This window comes from Tribolium castaneum, chromosome 1 (assembly GCF_031307605.1).
Source record: "Tribolium castaneum strain GA2 chromosome 1, icTriCast1.1, whole genome shotgun sequence".
Taxonomy (NCBI): domain Eukaryota; kingdom Metazoa; phylum Arthropoda; class Insecta; order Coleoptera; family Tenebrionidae; genus Tribolium; species Tribolium castaneum.
In genome coordinates, this window is record NC_087394.1 from 6,219,333 (window position 1) to 6,247,067 (window position 27,735).

Consider the following 27,735-nt stretch of genomic DNA (forward strand, 5'->3'; position numbering starts at 1 on the left):
TATAAAGTGTCCTTTTATGTGAAATAATTTTTTCATGGCCAACTACTTTCAAATTTTTAAATATATTTTTTACCAAAAGTATATAAAAATATCAAACTGTATTTATATTATTTTCAGTTCAGAAAAAAATAAGCTTTTTGAAAATATCACAGCCGCCTATGATTCCTATTAAAAAAATTAAAATTAGATGTTATTCCTGCAACTAGTAATAACATTATTAAGTTCTCTGTAAAAAAAGTGCCTCTACAATGTCCTTGTTTCAAATGTGTATCTTTTATAATAAGGAAGATATGATTATTTTTTTTTAATTTCATTAAAATGTCAACTTTTATTTATAAGTCAAAAACAAAAGACTATAGCGGGATGCGGTTTTGGCCAAAATTATATTATCAAAAAAACGGACTTAAAAATGTGTCATTCTTTTTTCTTTAAAGCACCCTGTACAGATAAATAATTAATCTCTTTAGATGAGCATTTACAAGAGTTTACGGTCATTAACGACCATTTATAAATATTTAATTGTTAGAACACCGATATCTGTAATGAGTTTTCAGTATTTGTGAAATTGTGAATCACCATTTAACAGAATGGCCGGCTTTAAAGGTGCTATCTGTGAGTTAAAACAAAGTTAATAAAACAACACGTTTCAGATCCTTTTATCGTCATGAGAACAATATTTCTAGACATCATCAATTATAAAATAGTAAAAGTTTGCTACGTTTTTCTTTTTATGATTTATTTACTCGTTCATTGTCTCCAACTTTACTACATGATCAAAAATTTCGACTTGAATCTTTTAATCAAATATGGATTCATGACGGCGCTTTTTTCATACGTAAGCCTTACAGTTTTGGTTTTGTCGGTGTGATATTTTTTTTAAGATACTGGTCGTGGCCGTCCTTGGTTTGGTTGTGGAGGAAAAAATTCGAAAAACGCTCAAAATTTTAGATGGGGTCGGTTGGTCTTTGAATATTGTGGGCAAAGACGCTGAAATGAAGCTCGAGAAAAAATGCAAAATGATAAATATCAGTGTATACGCCATTATGCTCTTTTTAATAATCACTCTGCTTGTTAACTTGCCTGTCTTTGGCAGCCAGCGAGAGCTTTTCATTAGTATTCAAGTTATTGAGGAGTATTTTGGCAAATGGTCGGAGATGTTGAATCGTTTGTACTTTACATTTGCGATTTTTTTGAGTTATCACGGCGTTAGGTTATCTTTTGCTTGCATTTACGGAATCCTTGAAGTACAGCTTCAATTTAACATTATTGAGGAATATTTGTGTGAAATTTATGAAACTGATTCTTCAAAAAGTTGGCAGTATTTACAAGACACTGGGTATCAGCGAAAAACAGGAAAATCCTTGCGTCTTTGTATCGAACATCATGTTGCTTTGAAAAAGTGTTGAACTACGTAAATTAAAAATCAATAATTCTAAATAATTATTTATAGAGTTATCGAAATGATGCTTGAAATTTCAGTAATTTGTCTGCCATTCCTCGCAGTAGTAGGCTTAGCCAATCTGATCAGTTGTTTGACGTTCATCATGAATGTAATTTCATTAAAACACTCACCAAATCTGGTACTAAAGTACATAGTTGTAGTTTTGGGACACCATGGACAATATTTTGAAATTGCGAATATTTATGTGGGCTGGATGGATTGTTCTTATCACTGTGCTGTTTTGCAGGAGTGGCCAACAACTAATAGACGTGGTTTGTTAAAAAATAATGGTTTAATTTTTTTAATACCAGTTTTGTTTAATTTTAGACGAGCAATATTTTTTTTACTTTGGGTGGAGCTCCTTGGTACTACTGGAATCTTGAGAACATTAAAATTCTTCTCACATTTATGACAAATTGCACTAACAATGATAGTATTGCTCTGGCTGGGTTTTGTTTAAATTACCCACAGTTTGTTTCGGTGTGTACATCTTACGAAATGTGATTTTTTCTAGTTTTTGTTACAGATCGCCAACACTACTATTTCATATGCCCTTGTTTTGTACAATATTCGTAAAAGTAGTGATTCAGACTACTAAAAATAGCAGTTTTTGCTATTAATTGGTATTTATTAGAATAAGAAATTGTAGAAAAATTCTGAAATCGCTGCGATCTCTGCCTATAGTTTTGTTAATTTAACAACCTATAATGTTTAACTTATTCACCAATTAATTTACTTTACTTAGTCATTAATTAATTAATATTAATAACTACTAATTATTATTAATAAATTAATTAAGTACCTGTTACAGGATTTGACAAAAGCTATTTGAACCAAGTGTTTTTTGCTTAAATATTTACTTTCGGATAAAAAGCGTAACTAGTAGATCAAAAAATAAGGAAGAAAACTTTTTGATATATTTTTTTATTTATTATTTTATTCTTTTTCTGATCGGCGTTAGAAAAATCTTTACTTTATTGAATTAGAATTCATTCTTAAAGCCAAGTTTTTATTTTCTTTTAGTTTTTGAACTATAATTTTTTTGTTTTTTCGTGTCAGCTTCGAAAACTTATCATCATTAGCTCGGTTTAAAAGCAATATTACTTATTAAATTAGAATCCATTTTTAGAGCAAAGTTTTTGATTTTTCTTAGTTTTTGAGAAATTTTTTTTTTGATTTTTTTTTTGATCGGCTTCGAAAAATCTTTATTATGAGCCCGATTTAAACACACTATATTATTTATTGAATTAGATTCAAGTTTAGAACAAATTTTTAAGCACAAAAATCGGAGTACCGTTAATTTTTGGTATATCTTGAAAACAAAAAAAAAATTCAAAAAATTCTTTCTACACATTTTTAATTGTATTAATTATTATTTTTGTATTTTGTGAAGTAAGCAGGCAAAAGTGTTTTACTATTACATACTTTTGTCGAAGAATTTTTTTCTATTAGTTGTTTCAAAAATATAAAAATGCGACGTTGGCGTTTTTATAGATTTGAAACAGCTAATAGAACTAATTCCTTTATAAGTCGAAAACAAAAGACCATAGCGGGATGCGGTTTTGACTAAAATTATAATATCAAAAAAACGGACTTGAAAATGTGTCACTAGTTTTTCTTTAAAGCATTCTATACAGATAAATAATTAATCTCCTTAGATGAGCATTTACAAGAGTTTACGGTCATTAACGACCACTTATAAATATTTAATTTTTAGAACTCCGATATCTGTAATGAGTTTTCAGTATTTGTGAAATTGTTAACAACCATTTAACAGAATGGCCGGCTTTAAAGGTGCTATCTATGAGTTAAAAAAAATTAATAAAACAACACGTTTCAGATCCTTTTATCGTCATGTAATGATTTTGACCCAAAGTTTTATTGGTTGATTTTGTTTAGTTTCTGAAATATTTAATTTTTTTAAAAATGTGTATCACTTGAGACAACTTGAAATAAAACATAAAACTATATTTCTGTTGTTTATTTACTTTGTAAACTTGGCTGGTTTGTAATCTAGCTAGAATCTTGGTTAATTTACTTGACAGTTAAAATACTTGGATAGTTTATAAATTTTCCAAGACTTTCTCTGATTGATGTTAAAACATACTTTCCGGGGCCAGTTTCATAAAATTACAAGTAGATTTTAACGAGTGACTACATTTTTTCCATTCCTAGAATTTAAAAAGCTTTGTGCAAAAAACTGTATTAGTTTTACGACTTTTATTTTTATTTACGTGGAAATAATATACAAAGTAAACAATTTTGAAGCAACGACTTATCGATTAAAACATTATAGTTATACATATGTATTCGTATTTTTTAATATTTAATTGGTTTGTAAAGAGCAGCAAGGGTTAGTTACAGCGATCTCTGTAAAAATTTTCAGCAGTTATTAATAAACATTTTGAAAATCCAAGTGCAGTAAAGTATTATTGATACACAGGATGAACGAATATAAAGGTAATTCATCTTCGGAAGAAAATACAAATGGAGTAATTTTACGAGTAGATAAACATTTTTTTTTCTATAGCAAGACTCCAGGTTTTTAAGAGAAAAAAGTTATTTTTAAGTCTTCAAAAGTAATATCTTGGAATTTATAAATTTAAGTATCTATCTTTGCGGTTAAAATGCTTTTATCTATTCAAAAAAAATATAAAGAAATAGTTTAACATCTGCTATTATAGGAAAAAAAAACTTTAGTTACGTACAGATATAGTACAGACTATAAAAAGTAAATCGTTCTGAAATGATATAAAAAATATATTTTGCACGAACACCCATAAATTTCAGTCGGTTTTCATTTCAAAAACGATAGTTGCGAATTATCTAGACATATACAGGGTGGCCCAACTCAGCTCTCGTCTTCTGTGGGTCACTTATTAGTAAAGTTAGACTTTTTATATTTTATAGACGTTATTTATTTCAGGAAAATATTTTTGATTATATAAAGTGTCTTTTTATGTAAAATAATTTTTCCATGGCCAACTAGTTTCAAATTTTTTAAAGATATTTTTTATCAAAAGTATATAAAAATATTTTAAATATAAATAATTGCAACAAAGATATTAGTGAAAACAATTTTTTAAAAACTAGCAATCTTTTAAGATCACAATTAAGTAAGTCGAGTTACTGATTTTACAATTAATATTAAAAATATTAAAACACTAATTGATGATTCTTGGTGATTGCTAATTAGTTCATAATCATAAGTCAAAAACTAAAAGTAGAACAGAACGGTTTGTTTTGGTGAATTCTGTGGCTAATTTTGCCTGTTATACCAGCCTTTTTACAGCACTACTACTGGAAAACTTATTTTAAAAAAATATTATCAATAGAAAAATGGTGGATGCGCCGGGTTATTTATTAAAATTCTTAATTCAGTTAGTTTGTTTCAGTAAATTTATTTGGAAAAATAAATAAATGTTTAATTTTTTCGTTCTGTTTCTTGTCAATAAAAATAACACTAAAAATATTTTGTTTAGATAACAAAATGTGTCTTGACTTGTGACTTTTGTTTTATTTCGGTTTGTATGTTATGTAGTTCCATAATTTTTCTTTCATCATAATTATCAAACCTCGGTCCGGTTCCTGTGTCCTTTTTTTTGAAAAAATGGGTACACATCGTCACCTTAATTATCAAACTTCTTAACTCAAAAATCACAAAATTATCAAACCTCGGAACTCGAAAATCAAAAATTTTACATGAAATTTCTATAAATTTTGTGATTTTTGAGTTAAGAGGTTATATTATTAAGGTGACGATATTTTGATGCTTCTAAATTTATAAATTCATTTTGTTTTTAATATTTTTTAGTGGGTTAATTGTTTTTAGGCTTAAACGTAAACATCAAATTGTACCAAAAATGATATAGATAAAAGGCCAGAATATTTTTTCTACAGAATGGTTTTCTGTTGGTCTGTTGGTTTTCCGACAATTTTTTTAGAAGTAATTCCTTCCAGACTTAAATAAAACGATAAATTCATTTTATTTGCTTTGAAATGGAATAAATATCTTGATCGTTAGAAAAATAAACAAGTTAAATTGATAGCAGTTATTTTGATTGGCGACAGCGTCTTAGCTTGGATAGTCTCTTTTAGCCTTGATGACTCTAATCTTAAGCATTTTATTCTCAGGAAATTTTTTAATGACTTGTTGGTATTTGTACTTAAAGTAAATGGGGGCTTGAGAGTCGACATTTTTAGTTAAATAGTGACTATTTTTCAAGACACTGCAAGATGGCCCAGTTTATTGGTAAAACAAGATTTTTTTTAATATTGTTAATACTTTTAACATAAAAGAATCAACTAGACAGAACGCATTACTCGATAACATCTTAGTAAATAAACACGTAAAAATAATCAAGGGCCAAGTTGTCGATAACGGTCTAGCTGATCATTCAGCCAAATTACTTGAAAGTGAAACGACTTAATGGGTTATTCGGAAAAAATAGATTATTACTCGTAGTAAAATGTTAGTGTTGGTAGATAAATAAATATTTTCCGTTCCAGTTCTGCTTTTTTTCAATAAAAATAACAGTAGTAACAGTAGTAAAAGTAACAGTAGAACTAATTTGCTTAGATAATGAAATGCTTCTTGCTATGTGTTTTTCTACTCTAATATTTTTTTGTTCCGTAAGTTCTACAGCGTGCTCAAAAAATTGCGCACCAACTCAATGGTGTGTGGTAGAGAACTGGTTACATATAAAGGTAAAAATAGTAAAAAAATTCTTTGTATTAAAGTTATTGATAAATAACGGATTTTAGATAAATGATATGTGGCAACGTTGTCTAACAGTCATGATCGCAATAGAATTTGAGCAACTATTCGGAAGTAAAATTACCGTTGGGGGCGCCACTGAGCTAGGTCGAAAACAGTAACCATAAATGGCGGGAAAATGTTTATTCGGATATTTTGAGCGTTGTGCGAATTTTGAGGCTTCACAATTATTGCATTGCCTATGCGGAATAATTATTGCATCTTTGATGCAAGACACTTATGTAGATAAATGAGAGATGACGAGTAAAACACGAATAACGAATGACTGTTTGGTTCACTTTCTTTATTGGAAAATTATTACAAAGACATTGAAAAGCCTACCTTTTGGCATAATTTACGTTTAAATATATCAGCAGTTGTTAATCTTTATTGTAGTTTTGTAGATTTACCGCAGCATTTCATGATTTTTTCAGTGGAAATTTCTAACCTAAAATTCATTACACTTCACTAATTAATTGGTTTTTTGAGCCAAACTTTGTGTTCGCTGTGATCCATTACTTATAATCTTTAATTAGACAACTGTTTGATAACACTTTGTAATCAAAATTTAAATATTTTTCACTTTTTATCCACTTTCAAGTTCCAACAATAAACACTTTATACCACGAAAAACTACAGAACCAAAGTCAACGTTAGGATTTACCACCACGTACTTTTAAAGTAATTCTTTCTATTGTAAGTAATTAACACTATACACACAAAATTGTTGAACAATTCATTAAATGTCAGTTAAATGTGGCATTACGAAAATTTCTTTACTGTTTTCGACATAGTTCAAAAGTCATCACCAGAGGGCGTCTAGTTAATTTTATTTCCGAATAAAAATAAATTATTTTTGAAACGGTTTCCTAGGAAATAATTCCCAGTGTTGGCACATCTACACATTGTGATTTTTTTGATGAATTTTAATTTTTTTAAATTAAAAAAACTGCTACAATGTGATAGTAAATTTAAAAATAATTATTCATCGTTTTGTTACGGAACGATTACCTTGTATGAAACATAAAAACATAAAAAAATAATGAAAACTAAAGAAGTTAACACAATAAGTTTGTAGCTCCAGATTTTTTAAAATGACTTTAGGAATTTTTTCAACATTTTTCCCGTAATCTGCACTGGCTTCTCAATAACGTACCACTGAGTTGGTGCGCCAGTTTTTGAGCACCCTGTATAGTTTTTCAGTCTGGTTTCACTCCTGGGTGCCTGTTTTATTTTACACAATAAACCAAAAATGGTTCGAGTAACGTCAAAACAAATAAAACATTCAAAATAATATCTAGAAACTCTAGTTTAATTCAATGGAATTAAAGTTTTCCAAAATTCTTAAAAAAAACAGATTAAACGAATCAAGATATAATTTATTATTTTTGCATAAATTGAGCAATTTTTTATTAAGGACAGCAATCCTTGTTAAAAATAAGTTAAGTCTAGGACACTACATAGAAAATACAAATTTATTTGAGCTTATTTTGTGATTTTTTGAATCAACAAAGAATCTTTGAAATAAGATAATTTTGGTCTAATAACAAACTGGCTTATTTGGCGATTTGGTAATATAATTTACTATTATCAAATATACAAAACCAGTAATAAAAAAAACGAAATTGTTAAACGAAACAAGCCAAAGTAACTCATTTCTGTATAAATTGAATATTTTGTTTAAATTTTTATGAAAGAACCAGGTAAACGTCCTAACCTTTATTCCAGAAACTTTTCAAAAATAATATGATTTGCCAGAAAAAAAAGAAGAAATTGTTTTGGCCTTTATTTTTTATTCAAGCACTAGTGATGAATATCCGAAAAAAAGTGGTTTGTTTATTTTTCTAACTTGTTGTTTGTACACCCATGGGAAATTGAAAAAGTCTTTATTAAAAGGAACTCGAGAAGTCAAAAAAAAATTTTTAGAATCAGTTACCAACAGTTGTTGAAGCTTGTGCAAACAGCTTAGGAATTGAACTTTTTTAAATTATTGTTTTTTTGCTTGTTCTAAATTTGTGTGTTTTCAAAAATCTGTCATTATTGTTTATTGTGTTACATTCAACCACATTTATCTTAATAATTTTAGTTTGTGGTAAATGGGAAACTGCCTCACCTTGAAATAATGTTAGGTATTAATCGTTCAGTAAGTTTTGTTGAGACTCAAATATTTTATTCATAGGACGTTCTTCAATTGCTCATCGATATTAAATTATGAAAGAAAATATTTCAATTCACAATTTAGTGAAGAGTTTGTTTTCAGTACCCACACATCATGACGAATAAACTCAGTTATGGTAAAAACTGGAATTAGATTATTATTAAAATAATAATTGACAAATTTTCAGCCCCTTTTACCTTGCTGAGAAAACTTATTTTCATTGAAAGCAAACATTGCAAACTAGCCAGATTTTGTGATTTTTTGCTTATCGTATTGTACTCACTCGCTCAGTGTTTAAACATGTACTACATGTATCAGCATTTCAATTTAAGCCTTGTAATTAGATATGGCCCAGTATTGGTATTTTCTCTCTTGGTAAGTGAAATAAAACTGTTATCGTCAAAGTGTCGATTTTTTCAAGGTAATTGTCACATCGGTTATTTCTGTGGCTTGGGAAAAGGAAATTTTCGAACTGCATATGGTAAATCGTAAAATTTTTTGGCCACTGAATTGTGTGGGAAAAAATGCTCAAACTAAACTTACTCGAAAATGTCAGTTCATAAATCACTGGATATCATGCAGTCTGCTACTTTTCTTAATTACAGTTATTATCAATTTTCCATGTTTTGGAAGTCAGAGAGACTTTTTCATTTGTGTTGAAGTTTTTGAAAAATATTTTGGGGAATGGTCCTTTATTCCTTATTATTTGTATTTCGCAGCCTCGCCATTTCTTTATTATCATTTCTTTAGTAGTTCTTTCCTTTTTGTTTATACAATTCTAGACGCGCAGGTTCAGTACTTTCTTATTGGAGCGTATTTGTTTGAAACATTTCAAACTGATGATTTGAAAGGTTGGAAATATTTGCAGGACGCTCACTACCAACAAGGAATTGGAAAATCGTTACGCTTGTGCATTGAAAACCACATTGCTTTAAAAAAGTCTCTCTGAACATTTCTATGAAATCACTATTTTTTTAAAAACTAATTATAGGTTCATGAAAATGAGTCTGGACTTTGTATTGATAGGAATCCCGTTTTTTCTGGTGTTTGGGGTTTTACTTCTTATCAGTTCATTCGCATTTATCACAAATGTAAGTTGATTAAAAATAGTACAGTCTGTTAAAATATAAGTTTGTAGTTTGCGGACACCATGAGTAACATTTTAAAAATACGAATGCTTATATTTGCCACTTCTAGTGTGTGTATCACAATGGTGTTGTGTTGGACTGGTCAGCAACTCATAAATTTGGTTTGTGAAAAGAGTAATAATATTAATAAAAAAAATTGAGGATTTGAGTTCATTTCAGACAAGCGAAATCTTTTTGTCTTTGGGCGGAGCTCCTTGGTACTTTTGGAATCGTGATAACAGGAAAATTCTTCTGATGTTTCTAACCAATTGTACCAAAAATGAAAGCGTTGTTTTGGCTGGAATTTGTATAAACTATGCATTTTTTCTTTCGGTGCGAGCAGATTGACTTGTGATTTTTTACTTCAGTTTTTTTCCAGCTCGTACGACTTACCGTTACATATACTCTAGTTTTGTACAAACTTCACAGAAGTGGAATCGTTTAAAACAACCAAAAATAAACCACTTTCTTTGTTTTAAACAACTCTTTGAACTTCAAACTCTTGTTTGAATAAAATGAAACTGATGTTACTTTGCCATTACAGTCGATTTCGTTTGTTTTTGAGCGAAATTTTGTCAAGAATAAGCCGAATATTGACAAAATTTGGTCGAAAAAGGAGTTATTCCTACTTTTTTCAAGTTTGTAAACAATTTTCAATCTTGATGTTAAGTATTTTAGCTTGTTTTTGAAACAGCCACTCATTTATTTTTTAAGATTTGGTCAAAAAACGTCTAAAATTCACAAAAATAAGTCGAAATTAGTGATATTTTACTCGCTTTACTTCATTTTTCTACGAATTTGCATAAAAAAAGACAAAATTTTGTTATTATGAGGCATTATATAAAAACGGTGTTGTCCTTACCGCTGAAAAATGATGAAATTAGATCGAAATTGATTTAATTTAGCTCGTGTTGTACAAGAAACTCATTAAAGAGACACTTTTCAAAACAAATTTTGGCCAAAAGTGTGATTAAACTCGTCTTTTTTGGGAGATTTCGGTAGAGAAAACCGAAAAAGCACAATGTTAAGTCTATCAGTTCATAATTTTTGCTTTTTTGAGTGTTTGAGCACACCTTTCAGCCAGAAACCAAAGAATAAACACATTTAAGGTGAAATAAAAAGTCATGTTTGCTGTTTTCGAACAGTTAATACACTAAGTTTTCTCTCTCGAAAAAATTTGCAAAAACTGGCTGAAAAATCACCACATTTGATCGAAATTGCTATTATTATATTGCTATATTACATCCTGCAACTATCTATTCGGTGTTATCAAATCTGTATCATACGTGTGGTACCAATTTGTAATTTATTGCACCAGAACTTTTAGGTAAAAAATACTTGGTGAATTGCTAAGGTATAATAAAATGTTAATGTTGAAAAATAAATAAATGTTTTACCTTCCGATTGTGTTTCTTTCGTGATTTGTGACTTTTTACTCTAATATTTCCGTTTAGTATATTCTATAGTTTTTTCTGTCACAACCAAAAAGACATTTGAAGTTTTTTTTTGGGTTTTGTTTATTTTTATTGTGGTAGGTGTTTGTAAAAATAAGTAGAGTCTTGATTGGTGTTCTGAGAGAAGCTTTATGAAAAGCAACTCCATCAGATGTCAAAAAAAACATTTTTTTCTTTTTAATTCCAATATAGAAAATCAGCGTAATAGAATAAAATACCAAAGCTTGTTTGATTTGTAAATCAAATAAAACCGATGCTATCTTATAGATTTTGATGTGCTCTTTCCGATCTAAAAAAGCGTTTTCTCCTAGCTTATTTAGTTTGGCCGTAATCGGCGTTTGAAAATTGAAATTTTATTTGCGAGATATCGCCTTAAGTCCTATGCCATTTTGTAGAGCTTTTTATTCCGGTTGTCCTCGATTTTTCCGTTTTTCGATAACTCTAATAGTTTGGCCGTAATTGGCGGTTGAAAATTGAAAAAAAGCGAAAATGGAAACCTTTTTTTGCGTTTTTCTCGGAAACTGTAAGACTTAGAGCAACGAACAAAAAACCATCTGATAGCGCTTAATTTTCTCTATTTTTTAGATTAAACCCGGAGCCGCTCCGGGCAACGGTTCCGGCTACAGAGGCGATCAAAGTTTTTCACTAAAAAAATTCATAAAAAAAAACTAAAAGTCGTAGAGCATTGCGGTTTGTTCCATTGAATTCTATGGCTCATTTTACATATTATATCAATTTTTCACAAGAATTAAAAATTTAAAATTTTTTGCTTAAAATTTCCTGAGTAATATTACGCTTACTTACCTTCAAAAATGTGAAATTTTTTTTTTTTTAAACTCGTTCTAGTATACTTTTATGGACTTTTATATGCCTTTACATCCCTCTAGAGTTGTTAAAAGTCCACAAACAGTCCATATATTCGATTTTTTGATATTTGATTTTTTCAATTTTCGTCGCAGTTTTTGTCGATTTTGGGTACCCGGAACATTTGTCGAGCAATAGCTCCGGAACTATCAGAGATAACCCCATGAAGTGTATTATCGTTGGAAAGCTCTTTAGATTATCTATTTTTTTCAAAAAAGATTATTGTTCTCCGACTTATAGTTTTCGAGCAAATTGCTGATAAATGCAAAATCTTAAAAGATATACATAATCGAGATGAAATAAATAAGTTTTTGCTGCAAGAATCATTACGATATCTTTAACAATCACCATGTTATTGCAATTTAAATTTACTGTGAAATGCGCCTGAAGTGGCATTGCCGGGATTCCTTTTGTACTTTTTGTAATCTTGCCCAATTTTTTCAGTTTTTTTTCTCAAAACTAAAAGTTGTGTATTTATGTTAAAAACTACATTTATTCAGCATGTTTTGGCTTATAAAGAGGTTTCTAGCTTTATCCAGAAGGAAAATATGACGATGTAATTGAAAATTTTGATCATCAGTTTTAAGTTTTCCAAAAATTGACACAAAATCGTTTTTTTTCCGTACGAAGGCAATTCCAAATCAAAAAACTCCTTGTAATTGGGGATTCTTAATGCAGTGTTATGTAGACTCCAAAATTCAGAAGCAAGTAGCTAGCTTGCGGTTAGTCCTGCTGGGACTATTTTATAGGAAATTTTATCAGCTTTAATATTGATAACAAGATAAAAACTGATAGGAGTGATCGTTTTCCAGATATATGCAAAAAAAGACAAAATATGGTACCTTTAAGTCTCTCCCTCACCTCGAACTCACCCCCACCTTCGAAAACTTTTGATATTATAGTATGTTCACCTAAGTGTAAAGAAAGCGTTTAAAAAAATTCAAATCTCTAGGGATTTTCTACACCGTTTTGTATAATTTGACTGGGCTTTTTACGTGATTATTTGATTTTTAGGTGATTGTTTCTGCAGTTCTTTTTCTCTACATGGGACACAATATTCTCGAAGCAACAACATTTTATGATAAAATTTGTTAGTTTCTTAGTATAACACGAAAAGATACTCAGATACAGATTAGGAGAAAATGTTTGATTATAAATATTTGTATATATTGTTTTATAGTTTAATAACTCATTTTGATATAAGATGATATAATGATCTAAGATTTGCATAGCAAATTTAAAGTATTTATCGAGATTTAAAAAAAGTATTTTATTACAAGAAAATTTGTTAGCCTAGAATCTGATAGTCAAATGGTAATTAATCTTTTGATATATACTAATGTGTCTAATTACATTAATAATCTAATTATTACTTGAGACATAAATGAATTTCACGCATCAAGAATTATTAATAAAATAAATAAAAAAAAATTCATTACACAAATATGAAACGTTACAAGAAAAATGCAATTTTTTCATTCCCTTTTGTCTAAACTAAAACTTGTGTCTATTTGTTAAAATCCACATTCATTGAGAAATATTTTGCAAAAAAAATAAATTTTTAACATTATCCAGAAGAAACATATGAGGATGTTAACACCAATGACAAATTTTAAGTTTTTCAAAAATTTTCACAAAAAAGTCTTTTCATAATAAAGACAATTCCAAATAAAAAATTGAACTTCGAATTCAAAATCAGCCGAAAATTTTCCATAAGGATCAGTTTAAAAAAACGAGTGTCCTCCAACCTAGACGAACAAATAAATTATTCATTATTGCACGCTACTGATGAACCCTCTTCTGGCCAGTTGACGTACAGTACATAAAACATGTGACGGCAAATGACTTGTGAACAGTTACTATTTATACTATTATAAAAACTTGTTAAAACTCGTGCAAACAGTGCAAACACAGATAGGTACAATACAGTTAATATAAAATAAAGTGTTAATTATTAAAAGAGCTAAGTTCACTATGTTCAATAACAGTTTTTAAATCTTTTAGAAATCTATTTTTAGGTAAACCTATAAAATCTAATTTACCAGAAAGTACGTTGCATATTTTAGACACCCTAGAAGATACAGAATTTTTCCCATAATTGGTACGGTGGTAAGGCACTACAAGCATTCTAGGCTCTCTAACGTTACAAACGGGTATATTTATTGAAAATAGCGGAAGAATAGGATTACAATTTACATTACCAGACAATATACGATATACGATCGACGCGTCATAAAATATTCTACGAGAAGATAGTAAGGATAGTCCTAAATAACTTAAAATGTTTATATAATTATTTTTGTCATAAAATATGTTAAATTTGTAACATACAAATTTAACAAATTTTTTCTGAACATTTTCAATTCGATTAATATGAACATTATAACAAGGTTGCCAAATAATTGTGCAGTATTCCAAAATTGGACGAACATAACAATTATATAATAACATTACAACACGCAAACTTGAAAAATCAGAGCACTGTCTTATTATAAATCCTAATGTTTTATTTGCTTTCGACAAAATGTGGTTAACGTGATAATCAAAACTTAACTGGCTGTCTACAATAACTCCTAAATCGCGAATATGAGTGACACATTCAAGTTGATTGCCTGATATAAAGTACGATGGTAGATTGTAATATAATTTTCTAGAAAATCTTAGTGATTTACATTTATTTATGTTCAGTTCTAAAAATTTTTTTTACACCACATACAAAAACTATTTAAATCACGTTGTAATATATCACAGTCGATTGGATTTATAATAACTTTAAAAATCTTTACATCGTCGGCAAAAAGAAGGATTTCAGAGCTTTCGATCGCTGTTTTGACATCATTTATATATAGAGAAAAAAGAATAGGGCCTAGATGTGACCCCTGAGGCACACCTGTGGATGGGTGAATTGCGCGAGACTTAACACCATTTATAGTTACATACTGTACACGATTAGATAAAAAAGAATAAATCCAACTAAGGACTGGATCCCCAAAACCTAAATTATCTAATTTTGATATTAATAACTCAATGGAAATGTGATCTAAAGCTTTTGACATATCAGTATATATACAATCAATTTGGAATCCATTTTCAAGATTTGACGTTATATATTCAGTAAACATTTCATTCAACATTTGTATTTCACAGCAGCTCTATTTTTATATTATCATTTCTTTAGAGTTTGTTACTCTTCTGTTTACGCATTGCTACATGCACAGTTACAATACCTCCTTATTGAAGAATATTTGTTTGAAACATATCAAACCGATGATTTGAAAGGGTGGAGATATTTGCAGGACACTCGTTACCAACAAAAAATAGGAAAATCGTTACGTTTGTGTATTACACACCACATTGCTATAAAAAAGTCTCAAATTGTTTAATTTCATAGAATCACTATTTTTAAAATACACTATTTATAGGTTCATGAAAATGACTCTGGATCTTGTACTGATAGGTATGCCGTTTTTTCTGATACTTGGTGTTTTACTTCTTATTAGTTCGTTCGCATTCATCATAAATGTAAGTTTATTGCAAAATTTTAAAAATAAACTTGTAAAAAATAAACTGTAGTTTGCGCACAATATGTCCACTATTTTAAAAATACGGATTCTCTTTTTTGCCGTTAGTGCTGTGGCTATCACTATGACATTTTGTTGGACTGGTCAGCACCTTATAAATGTGGTTTGTAAAAAGAGGAATATTTAATTAACTTTTGATGATTTTTTTATTTAAGACGCGCAAAATTTTTTGGTCCTTGGGTGGAGCTCCTTTTTACTTCTGGAATCGTGAAAACTCCAAAATTCTTTTGATGTTTTTAACAAATTGTACAAATAATGATAGCGTGGTTTTGGCCGGAATTCGTTTAGATTACGAATTATTTTTAGCTGTGTGAGCACTTTGTATTGTTTTTTTAGTCTAATTTTTATTTCAGGTGGTACGACTTACCGTTTCATATGTACTAGTTTTGTTCAACTTACAAAAAAGCAATCTTGTTTAAAACATCCAGAAATAAAGCACCTGAAGTTTTTTGAAGTATTATTTATTATTTATAATTTCCCTCAGATAGACGCAAAAAATTGGGTGAAAAAAGGGTGGATATATTGTGGGCTACAAACCACTTATCCACCTCTAATAAATAAAATTGTAACGAATTGTATTTTCCTAAAACTTCCATGTTTTACTTACTTTTTAATTTAAACTTTGAAAATTCAAGCTGTATGAACTGACAAAGGCGAGACAAAAATTGGAAATTATTCAATACTGAAACAATTTTATGGGAATCGAAAATCTTTTGAAAATAATTCACATTGCATTTGAAACAACAATTAAGAATACAATCATACATTAAAGGGAATCGAAGCATTGTTGATTAAAAATTAATGTTTCGTTTAATGATGCGGGCAAGAGAATTTTTTAAATATTTTTTCTTATTGCTCAAATTCCGACAAAATGCTTTTTACCATTTTAGAGACTCAATAATAACAATTAGAAGTTGCTATATTTCTTCTATAAGTTCTACAACTTAACGAAATCACTTACTAAAGAAAAAAAAAGTTTTTAAAAAATCACTTAACTAGTCATCACTGTATAATCTATTTTATGAAATATAATTTAAATAAACACGACATTTTATTTTAAATTAACTAATAAAAATAATTGGTAATATAGCTTCTGATAAATTGAAAACTAGAAACTTTAATAATCTATTTAATAATGTAACTATTTACTTTAATAATTTATTTAAAACACTGGTTCAAAAACAATATTATTGAAAAAAAGTCATTTTTAAAGCATAATCGCCATAGTGGAGTGTTATTTAAAAATTGATTTTGTTTTAATAAAGAATTTCGCAAAAATTTATTTTTGAAAAACGATCATATTTTTAAGTAGTACCTATATGATGTTTAAGCACAAAACACTTGGTTCCATACTTTTGCCCAACTCTGTATAATGTTGTTTATAAGCTTTATGGCACAAACTAATCAAAACAACAAAGGGAACCAATATGAAATGCCTAATTTTTTAAAATAAAAAAGTAACCCCAAAAATTGAGATTAAATTAGGCTTCCGATAATGTTGGGAATAATAATGAGTTTTTTTGAAGTCTTATTTATTTTTCCATACTGTTCTAGCAGTATTTTTGAGTACCTTGCCAACTCAGTCAAGATGTGATCGAGTCATTTATTTCAAATTCGGTGTTAACTTTCTGTTATTATCAAGATAAGAAGAAAATTTTTCCTTGACTTGACTACCTCTTGAATATTCAATTCTTGTCTTGATATTTCTTGATTCTTTATTCGGAAGTAAAATTACCGTTGGGGGCGCCACTGGGCTAGGTCGAAAACAGTAACCATAAATGGCGGGAAAATGTTTATTCGGATATTTTGAGTGTTGTACGAATTTTGGGGCTTCACAATTATTACATTGCCTATGCGGAATGACTATTGTATCTTTGGTGCAAGAAACTTATGTTGACAAATGAGAGATGACGAGGAAAACACGAATAACGAATGACTGTTTGGTTCACTTTCTTTATTGGAAAATTATTACAAAGACATTGAAAAGCCTACCTTTTGGCATAATTTACGTTTAAATGTATCAGCAGATGTTAATCTTTATTGTAGTTTTGTAGATTTACCGCAGCATTTCATGATTTTTTCAGTGGAAAATTCTAACCTAAAATTCATAACACTTCACTAATTTATTGGTTTCTTGAGCCAAACTTTGTGTTCGCTGTGATCCATTACTTATAATCTTCAATTAGACAACTGTTTGATAACACTTTGTAATCAAAATTTAAATATTTTTCACTTTTTATCCACTTTCAAGTTCCAACAATAAACACTTTATACCACGAAAAACTACAGAACCAAAGTCAACGCTAGTATGTACCACCACGTACTTTTAAAGTAATTCTTTCTATTGTAAGTAATTAACACTATACACGCAAAATTGTTGAACAATTCATTAAATGTCAGTTAAATGTGGCATTACGAAAATTTCTTTACTGTTTTCGACATAGTTCAAAAGTCATCACCAGAGGGCGTCTAGTTAATTTTGTTTCCGAATTACGTATTAAATACATCTTGAATAATACGTCAAAATGACGTGGTCATATTTTTAAAACTTTCTTCTAGATCAACAACCGTTATTGTGTCACAGATTAATGATTCATTGGGTTTTATTTAATCTCAAATATTTTATTCGTAAAACGTTTTAAAATTATTTATCGATACTTGTGCATAAAAATATCGATAAGTTATAGTTTGTTGAAACATTTTCAACCCAGAGCATGATGCCTGAATTCAGTGGTAATCACTACAATTAAATTAACGACTTAAATTAGTCTAAATTTTCAGACCCTTTTATCATGCTGAGAAAGATGATTTTTATTAAAAATCACAAAATAGCGAAATTTTGCGATTTCCTGATTATTGCAATTTACTCGTCCGCGTTCTGTTTACAGATATACTACTTGTGCAAAAATTTCAGCATAAGCCTTTTAATTCAGTATAGCCCAACGTTGCTATGTTACATATTTGTGAGTGAAATTATTCGATAATCGTTACGTGATTATTTGTTTCTTTAGGTGATAGATGCTGCAGTTCTTTTTTTCTACGTGGAAAAAAATATTCTGGAAGCAATAACGTATTATGATGAAATTGGTTGGTCTCTTAGTATGATACCAAAAGATGCTCAGACAAAGCTCAGAAAAAAATGTTTGATTATAAATATCTGTGTATCGTTTATTTTGCTGCTTATCTTAAGCACATTAACTATCAATCTTCCGTACTTTGGAAGTCAGCGAGAGCTTTTCATTTGTATTCAAATTTATGAGGAATATTTTGGCAACTGGGCGTTTGTTCCCCACCACTTTTATTTTGGTGTATTTCCATTTATATATTATAATTCCGTAAAAATGTGGATTAGTTTTGTTTATACGATTTTAGAAGCACAGTTACAGTTCATTCTCGTTGAAGAGTATCTGCTTGAAAGCAATATAATTAATGATTTTAAAGGATGGAAGCATTTACATGACATTCGCTATCAGCAAGAAATAGGAAAATCGTTACGACTTTGCATCACGCAGCACATTGCTTTAAAAAAGTATTAAATTTCTCATTTCCATGATACTATTTTTACATAAATTATCCAAAGGTTGGTGAAAATGATTGTGAATATTACAATGGCAGCAATGCCATCTTTTCTGGTACTGGGGGTTTTACTTCTCATCAGTTCGTTCGCATTCATTCTAAATGTAAGTTTAATGAAAATGGTTTTACAAATCTGAAAAACAAGTTGTAGTTTGCGGACACGATGACCAACATTTTGAAAATTCGAGTACTCATGTTTGTGGCTTGTATTGTGTGTATCACAACACTGTTGTGTTGGACTGGTCAACAAGTGATTGAAACGGTTTGTAATTAAAAAAATTATTAATTTTTAATGAATTGTAATTTAGACCAGCGATTTGTTTGACTCTTTGGTTGGAGCGCCTTGGTACCTTTGGAATCGTGAAAACATTCAAATTTTTTTGATGTTTCTAGTAAATTGCACAAAAAATGAGAGTCTTGTTTTGGCGGGGATTTGTTTAGATTACAGACTGTTTGTTTCAGTGCGTATATTGGCTGTTTCAAAACTATAAAAACGCCAACGTCGCCTTTTCTCATTTCATTTTATTAGCTGTTATAAATTATTTATGTACTTCAAAAAAATAATAACTAATGTAATTTATACTTTCAGTCAGATATCATTATTAATTTGGTAAAATGCGACGTTGGCGAATTTATAGTTTTGAAACAGCTTATAGGTACATCATATTCTAAACTCTTCTAAAATGTTTCACTTTAATTTTATTTCAGATGTTACGAATTTCCGTCTCATATGCTCTGGTTTTATTCAATCTTCGCAAAAGTAGTATCACTTAAATCACCAGAATAAACGCACTTCAACTTTCTCTTGTAGTTTGATTTACTTTTACCTATTCTAACATACAAAGGGATGTATTATTATCAGTGTGAGGAAATCTTATGGGCGAAGGTTAGTGCATGGGCGCGCGCTTGCAGTCAGATAAACCTTTAAATCGAAATGTTGTGGAACAGCTTGCATTGTTGATATAAGTTAGTAAAGAGTATTAAAAAATGTTTAGTCAAAGAATTTTTTGTTTCAACCCTCGCGAAGGAGCTGAAAGAACGTTATAGCTAAAAATTTGCAAACACCTAAAATTGGACACATTTTGCGTTTACATACTCATATCTTCCTTCTGGATAAAGCTAGAAACTCCGTTTTTTTTGCAAACAAATTTTCAATAAATGCATATTTATATAGTGGCGGTCAGCTCGGTTTGCGTGTGCGTCATCAATTTCATTTTTTCATTACCAACACAAAGTTGTAAAAAAATTATCAAAAACAATGCAAATTTAAACAACTAAGGGATATCTAAGGGTGGTATCCTTGAACATTAATTTACATATGCACTTCGACAACACCATCAAGTGTCACGAATTTGTCAAACTGACATTGACAGTAAATTATAGACGTCATCGCATGGTTGTCGAAAGTGTTATCGGTGTTAATCGCAAGTATTTTCTGTTCGTTTATTGTGTTTTGTGATTTGCGTTTCGTTAGGTTTTTGATTCTGCGTTTATTAGTTCTTGTTTTGTGAATCTGTATTTTTTGTAACAACTCATAATTTAAACACTTCGTAACCTCAAAAAATATTTGATAGTTTGTCACCGCTATGCCCCTGCTATGTAAACGTAGTGACAGAAATGTCAGATGACGCACACGCAAACGGAGCTGAGCGCTACCATACGTAGTTTAACAAGGTTGAGTTTTGATAAAAGGAAACCAAAACAATTACATTTTCTTGTAACGTTGCATAATTGTGTAGTGAAATTTCCGAGATGCGAGAAAGTTTTTTAATTTAAAAGATAGACTTCCACATAATCGAGACGAAATAAAGCTAATACCTGAAATAAATTTTTGGTGCAAGAATCATTTCGTTATCTGTAAGACTCACCAAGTTATTGCAATTTAAAATTACCGGAAAAATGTGCCTGAGGTGAAACCGAACCGTATTTCCCTCTGAAGCGTGCTCATCGCCTTTGATAACATTTTGAGAGCTAAAAGTCGTAATTCGTAAATAATTAAAAAATAATTAATGTCACTTATCTAATAATATTATACCTTTACTTTTAACCGCCCTAACTCTGTTAATTTTAATAATATCTAAAAAGTCAAAAGAACATTTTTATCTCATGTACTTATTCAAAAAGCATAAAAGTGATCCAGTAGAACTAAATTACGAAATTGTAATTCATTTCAAAGTATTCTTTGGTGTGACATTAATATTTTTTTAATTATTTACCATTTTTAGCCCTTGAAATGTTTTCAACCACACCACGTTTCAAAGGGAAATACGCTGCGATTTCACCTCGAGCACATTTTGTAGATAACCAAATAATCCTTTTTTAAAGTCCTTTTTAAAAAATATACAAATCGTAACGTTTCTGACGAATCAACAATTGTAGTTACACGCTGGGGTACTTGGTTAGAAGCAAATTTCTAAAAATTTTAATCAATTAAAATAATTTGTGTATTGCTTTAAACGACGATGCACAAAGCATTAAATAATGTAAAACTTTAGTTTTACCCACAAATTTAGTTTCTCAACTTAATTTTATTGAAAACAATTTTTCAAATATTCAAACTACGATCATTTTCTAGAAACGTAAAATTTAAAATTATCCATTACAGTTGAGAAATTTGAGTTTACGTTGATAGAGTTAAAATCTGTAGAATGGTCATTACAAGATTAATTTAATGCAAAAATTGACGCAGTTACTAGAAATCCCGATTTTCTAGTTTTAAAACAAATAGCGAATAATGTACCACCTTCGACATATTTTGCATTAGCACCAAACTTTTTATTTACTCCTGTAACCAGCTGTGATGTAGAAAGATCTTTTTCGAAATTCAAAGATATTTTAACCGCAAAAGGGAATCAGTTTTCGAGAATTTAGAAAGAATCGCAGTTATTCAAGCGTATTTCTCAGAGAAAATGATTAAAATATTTTTATTTAGTTTTTAATTTTAATTTCCACTGAATTAAAACGCAACATTTTCAAAATGTAATAGTGACTTACGCTCCCCTGTATTAAACATCTTCATTGGTGTCCATGTAAGATTGAGGAAATGATGAAGTTATTTTTTAACAATTATGTCAAATTAGGTGCCTTTTTTTAAAATTGGTTCAGAAAATAATCTCAACAAATATACCGCAGTCTTAATAAATTAGCGACTATTTTATTGCCACAATTTTTCTTGGGTACTCCGTAATTATAATAAAACAATAAAATTTATGTTATAATTAGATTTTTGTAAGCGACCGGTAACATTAATTGTATAAACCCCTAGTAAACTACGCCAATGTACGCGCTGTAACGGACCATTTCATCGATAAATATGAACATCGTGAGAGCACAATGACGAGTCGGCTGAGCGGTTGTGGCCTCATGGCCACCCCATAAAATTTCCTCACACTGAATTACACTAGAAACTATTGTTTGTTGTATTGCAATCAACCAGATATATCTTAATAATTTAAGCTTGTGGTAAATCGAAAACTGCGTCGTCTTGTAATTATGTCAGATATTAATGATTCAGTGAGTTTTGTTTAATAGCAGATATTTTATTCATAAGACGCTCGCTAATATCTATTCGATATTTTTGCATGAAATTATATAAAAGTTCAGTTTAGTGAAGAGTTTTCAACACGATGCACGATGGAAAAACTCGATGGTAAAACCTGGAACTAAATGGTAATTCAACTAATAATTTCCAAATTTTCAGACCCTTTTATCACGCTGCGGAAGATGGTTTTCATTGAAGCCAAAAATTGCAAAATTGCCAGATTTTGTGACGTTTTGCTTATCGTATTGTACTCACTCGCTCAGTGTTTACACTTATACTACATGTGTCAAAATTTTAATTTAAACCTTTTGATCAGATATGGCCCAATATTAATATCTTGCCTTCTGGTAAGTGAAATAAAACTGTTATCGTCAGTGTGATGATTTGTCTTTCTTAAGGTAATTGTCACAGCGGTTATTTCCGTGGGTTTGGATAAGGAAATTTTCGAAGTGTATACAGTTTGTTGGAAAATTTCTTGGCCTTTGAATTTTCTGAGAAAAGATGCTCAAACTAAACTTAGGCGAAAATGTCAGATCATAAATCGCGGTATATTATGCAGTGCGCTACTTTTCCTAACAACAGTGATTAGCACTTTTCCATGTTTTGGAAGTGTACGAGACTTTTTCATTTGTGTCGAAGTTTATGAGAAATATTTTGGGGAATGGTCGTTTATTCCTTACTATTTTTATTTTGCAGCAGCTCCATTTTTGTATTATCATTTCTTTAGAGTTTGTTACGTTTTTGCTTATGCATTTCTACATGCTCAGTTACAATACTTCCTCATTGAAGAGTATTTACTTGAAACATATCAAACCAATGATCTGAAAGGTTGGAAATATTTGCAGGACACTCGCTACCAACAAGAAATCGGAAAATCGTTACTTTTGTGTATTACCCATCACATTGCTTTAAAAAAGTCTCAAATTTTTGGTGAAATCACTATTTTTAAATAAACTACTTATAGGTACGTGAAAATAAGTCAAAACCTTGTTTTGATAGGAATGCCGTTTTTTCTGGTGCTTGGTGTTTTACTTCTCATCAATTCATTCGGATTTATCACAAACGTAAGTAATTGAAAATATTAACAATCTGTTAAAAAATATTAATTATAGTTTGGGGACACCATGAGTAATATTTTAAAAATACGAATACTCATATTTGTTGCTTGTGGTGTGTCCATCACAATAGTGATGTGTTGGATTGGTCAGCAACTCATAGATGTGGTTTGTAAAACGAATAGTACTTATTAAAAATCAATTTCAATGATTCGAGTTCATTTCAGACAAGCGAAATCTTTGTGACTTTAGGCGGAGCTCCTTGGTACTTTTGGAATCGTGATAACAACAATATTCTTTTGATGTTTTTGACGAATTGCACCAAAAATGAGAGCTTTATTTTGGCCGGAATTTGTGTAAACTACCAACTATTTTTTTCGGTGCGAGCATTTTCACTTGTGATTTTTATTAATTTTGTTTCAGATCGTACGACTTACCGTTTCCTATACTCTAGTTTTGTACAACCTTCGCGAGAGTGGTTTCATTTAGAGCAACCAGAAATAAAGCACTTGAAGTTTTTCCAGTATTTTAATTTATAATTTCCACAGTTATTTCCAACAAGTTATACCAGAATATTAAACCAAAAATTTTGTCCCTGACATAGAGATAAACGTCTTGGAGAAGAATTCGTAAAATATGGATTAATGTTTGTAACATCATTGTGTGTAACCCTACTAGTTGTTTTTTAAAAATTAACTTTGCTTTATTTGTATAATAAACTACTATTTTTATTCTAAAATCAAGGCTAATACAAAAATTTTGTAAGTTAACAAAAATAGTTTAAAATTAAAAAATATTGTAATATAGAATTAGAAAATGTATATTTTCTAAAAATAAAAGTTCAAAAACTGACAAAGGAACTTTAACGCTGAGAAACTAAAAACATAAAAAACTAAAAAATATTGAGACTGATATTCCAAAGAACAAAGCGACTGAAAAACTGAAAAAACTATAAAACTAAAAAAGAGAAACACTAAAAAATTGAAAAATTAGATTCTGAATAACAAACAAATACACTAAGAGGCTGAAAAGCAAAAAAACTTAAAAACTGTAATACAAAATTTAAAAAATAGTAAGATTAAAATTAAAATTAAAATTAAAAATTAAATTAAAATTCGGTAGAATAGGTCTAAATAACTGAAAGACTGATAATTAAAAAACTATAAAAATGCAAAGTAAGAACATTAATATGATAAGATAGTAAAACCATGAAAAACTAAAAAATTGATAAAATGAATAAGATGAAATTATATGAGGACATTAAGAAACTAAAAAGCTGAAATACTAGAAGCCTGAAAAACAAAAAATCCTTAGATGTAGAAGGAAATAACTATGAAATTGAAAATTTTGATGAAACGATTTTAAACTAAATACTATTAAAAAAATTGAAAAAATATCTTATTTTAAAGTCACAACTATAGGATGTTAAACTCATTTAGGGTACAACAATTTTATTTATAAAGTTAGAAAAATTAAAGGGTGTCAAATATTTCCATTTAAAAAAAACAAATTTATTTCGAGTTTTAAAAAAAGCCCTTAAAAATTGCGTGTTAGGAAAGTTTCCTAAATTCCGGTTTTTTATAATTATTATTTCTTTTCTTTTGGCATTTATTTATTTTTTTAAACATAACATTGACATTTAAACATTTTTTTTAAACATAACATTGCAAAGTAAGAACATTAATATGATAAGATAGTAAAACCATGAAAAACTAAAAAATTGAGAAAATGAATAGGATGAAATTATATGAGGACATTAAGAAACTAAAAAGCTGAAATACTAGAAGCCTGAAAAACAAAAAATCTTTAGATGTAGAAGGAAATAACTATGAAATTGAAAATTTTGATGTAACGATTTTAAACTAAATACTATTAAAAAAATTGAAAAAATATTTTATTTTAAAGTCACAACTATAGAATGTTAAACTCATTTAGGGTACAACAATTTAATTTATAAAGTTAGAAAAATTAAAGGGTGTCAAATATTTCCATTTAAAAAAAACAAATTTATTTCGAGTTTTAAAAAAAGCCCTTAAAAATTGCGTGTTAGGAAAGTTTCCTAAATTCCGGTTTTTTATAATTATTATTTCTTTTCTTTTGGCATTTATTTATTTTTTTTAAACATAACATTGACTATTTGTCGCAACTCTCGAAAATTGTGCATAAACGAAATAATAACTAATTTATTTGTAAACAACTAATCGACATTTTATTTTTTTGTTGGTATTTTGCAGCTGACCTGTTCTACTAATAGATATAACCTGTTGTTACTTCTTATTTAAAGTAGTCAACCAGGATAATAAATATTTTAGTTTCTGGAAAATCGAAATCCCTACTATTTTGTTATTATTCAGTTAAGAATGGTCTTAATGAGTGTTGCTTAATCTAAATGTTTTATTCATAGTACGATCTTTAATGACTTGTCGATATCTGTGTATCAAAAAAATTTAGTGAAGAGTTTTCAACGCAGAATGATGGTCGAATTTAATGGTAGTAACAAAAACTCAATTATACTTAAATTCGCTAATTTCCAGGACCTTTCATCATGTTGAGAACGATCCTTTTTATTGATATGAACACTTACAAAATACTGAAATTGTTTAATGTTTTGCTTAACGTAATTTACTCGCTTATTCACTGTTTGCTGGTGTACCACATGTTCAAAAATTTAAACATAAATCTAATAATTAGATATGGTCCAGCAGTGCTATTTCTCATACTGGTAAGTGAAGCAAAACGTAATCTTCAGTGAGATGATTTGTATTTTTTGAGGTGATCGTTGGTGCAGTTTTTTCTGTCTATCTGGAGAAGGATATTCTCGAAATAGTAACACTTTTTCGCAAAACTCGTTGGTCTCTTAGTATGATAAAAAAAGATGCTCGGATAAAGCTCGAGAAAAAATGCAAAATCATAAATATATTTATACTCTTCCTTGTGTTGCTTATCATAAGTACAATAACTATAAACGCTCCGTATTTTGGAGATCAGAGAGAGCTCTTCATTTGTATCCAAGTTTTTGAGGAATATTTCGGCGAATGGTTTTTTATCCCTTACAATTTTTTCTTCGTAGCATTTCCATTTTTGTATTACAATTTCTTCAAACTTTGGATGACTTTTGTTTATGGCATTTTGGAAGCACAGTTACAGTTTTTCATCCTTGAAGAGTACTTGTGTGGAACATTTGAAACAGATTTTCGGAAAAATTGGGAGTATTTACAAGACACTCGTTACCAACAAGAAATAGGAACATCGTTACGTCTTTGTATCGCCCACCACATTAATTTAAAAAAGTTTTAAATTGCCAAGCTTATTAACATGAATATTATATTGAAATAAATTATTTCCAGGTTGATCAAAATGATCCAGAACGTTACCCTGATGGTGATGCCATTTTTTCTTGTACTTGGGGTCTTAATTCTCATCAGTTCGTTCTCATTCATCATAAATGTACGTTTGTTATTTATTACAGTTCATTTAAGCAGAAATGGTAAAACAAATTGTAGTTTGCGGACACCATGACCACTATTGCAAAAATACGAATGGTTATATCTGCCATAAGTATGGTGGGCATTACTATACTGTTGTCTTGGATTGGCCAACAAGTGATAGATGTGGTTTGTAAAAAAATAATGTCCTATTTATTTTCCAACGATTTCGTTGTTTTTAGACGAGCGATATTTTTGTCACTTTAGGCGGAGCTTCTTGGTACTACTGGAATCAAAAAAATATTAAAACTCTTTTGATGTTTTTAACCAATTCAATCAAAAATGAAAGCATTGTTTTGGCAGGAATTTGTGCAGATTACGGACTGTGCGTTGCAGTGCGTAGATGACTAACTTTTTAGTTTAATTTTTACTTGTATTTCAGCTCTTACGACTCTCTGTCTCGTATGCTCTCGTTTTGTTTAACCTTCGAAAGAGTACTCTAGTTTAAAATAACCAAAAATAAATCCTTTTTTTTAAATCAAGAAAATATCAGAAAAGTGGTCGTTGGCACATTTGTAATATGTTTTTATTACTACTGTAATTGAAATTAGGTAGGTAAGGTAAATAAAAACTACGAGTAGTTAGCAGCTTTTTGGTCCTTTATTTGGAAATAATGGTAGGTTGTTAATTATTAATTACTTTATTTATGTAAGCTAGTATATTTAAAAAATCAATTATCAATTATTGATTGATTATT

The 27,735-nt window shown here is 29.3% G+C and overlaps 1 protein-coding gene and 2 long non-coding RNA genes across 5 annotated transcripts; all 3 read left to right on the forward strand.

The window, feature by feature from the left end:
- Nucleotides 1-1,454: 1,454 nt before the first annotated feature.
- On the forward strand, nt 1,455-2,768 carry LOC135267211 (uncharacterized). 2 transcript variants are annotated; one of them, XR_010335573.1, is made up of 4 exons: nt 1,455-1,550; nt 1,603-1,713; nt 1,769-1,921; nt 1,968-2,768. It is a non-coding gene; the product is annotated as an uncharacterized LOC135267211 (long non-coding RNA). The 2 variants fall into 2 exon arrangements; XR_010335572.1 differs by having other exon boundaries at nt 1,769-2,768.
- A 5,979-nt stretch (nt 2,769-8,747) lies between these two features.
- Nucleotides 8,748-10,373, forward strand: LOC135266670 (uncharacterized). Its single transcript, XR_010334808.1, has 5 exons — nt 8,748-9,294; nt 9,347-9,446; nt 9,494-9,604; nt 9,663-9,815; nt 9,862-10,373. It is a non-coding gene; the product is annotated as an uncharacterized LOC135266670 (long non-coding RNA).
- A 12,068-nt stretch (nt 10,374-22,441) lies between these two features.
- Nucleotides 22,442-24,072, forward strand: LOC107397684 (uncharacterized). Of its 2 annotated transcripts, none has more exons than XM_015978621.2 (7): nt 22,442-22,606; nt 22,658-22,845; nt 22,897-23,414; nt 23,463-23,562; nt 23,611-23,721; nt 23,781-23,933; nt 23,977-24,072. In XM_015978621.2, the coding sequence occupies exons 1-7, from the start codon at nt 22,591-22,593 to the stop codon at nt 24,040-24,042; spliced, it is 1,152 nt and encodes a 383-aa protein (XP_015834107.1). In that variant the 5' UTR covers nt 22,442-22,590; the 3' UTR covers nt 24,043-24,072. The 2 variants fall into 2 exon arrangements, with proteins under 2 accessions (XP_015834107.1, XP_015834108.1); XM_015978622.2 differs by having other exon boundaries at nt 23,781-23,909.
- Nucleotides 24,073-27,735: the final 3,663 nt, after the last annotated feature.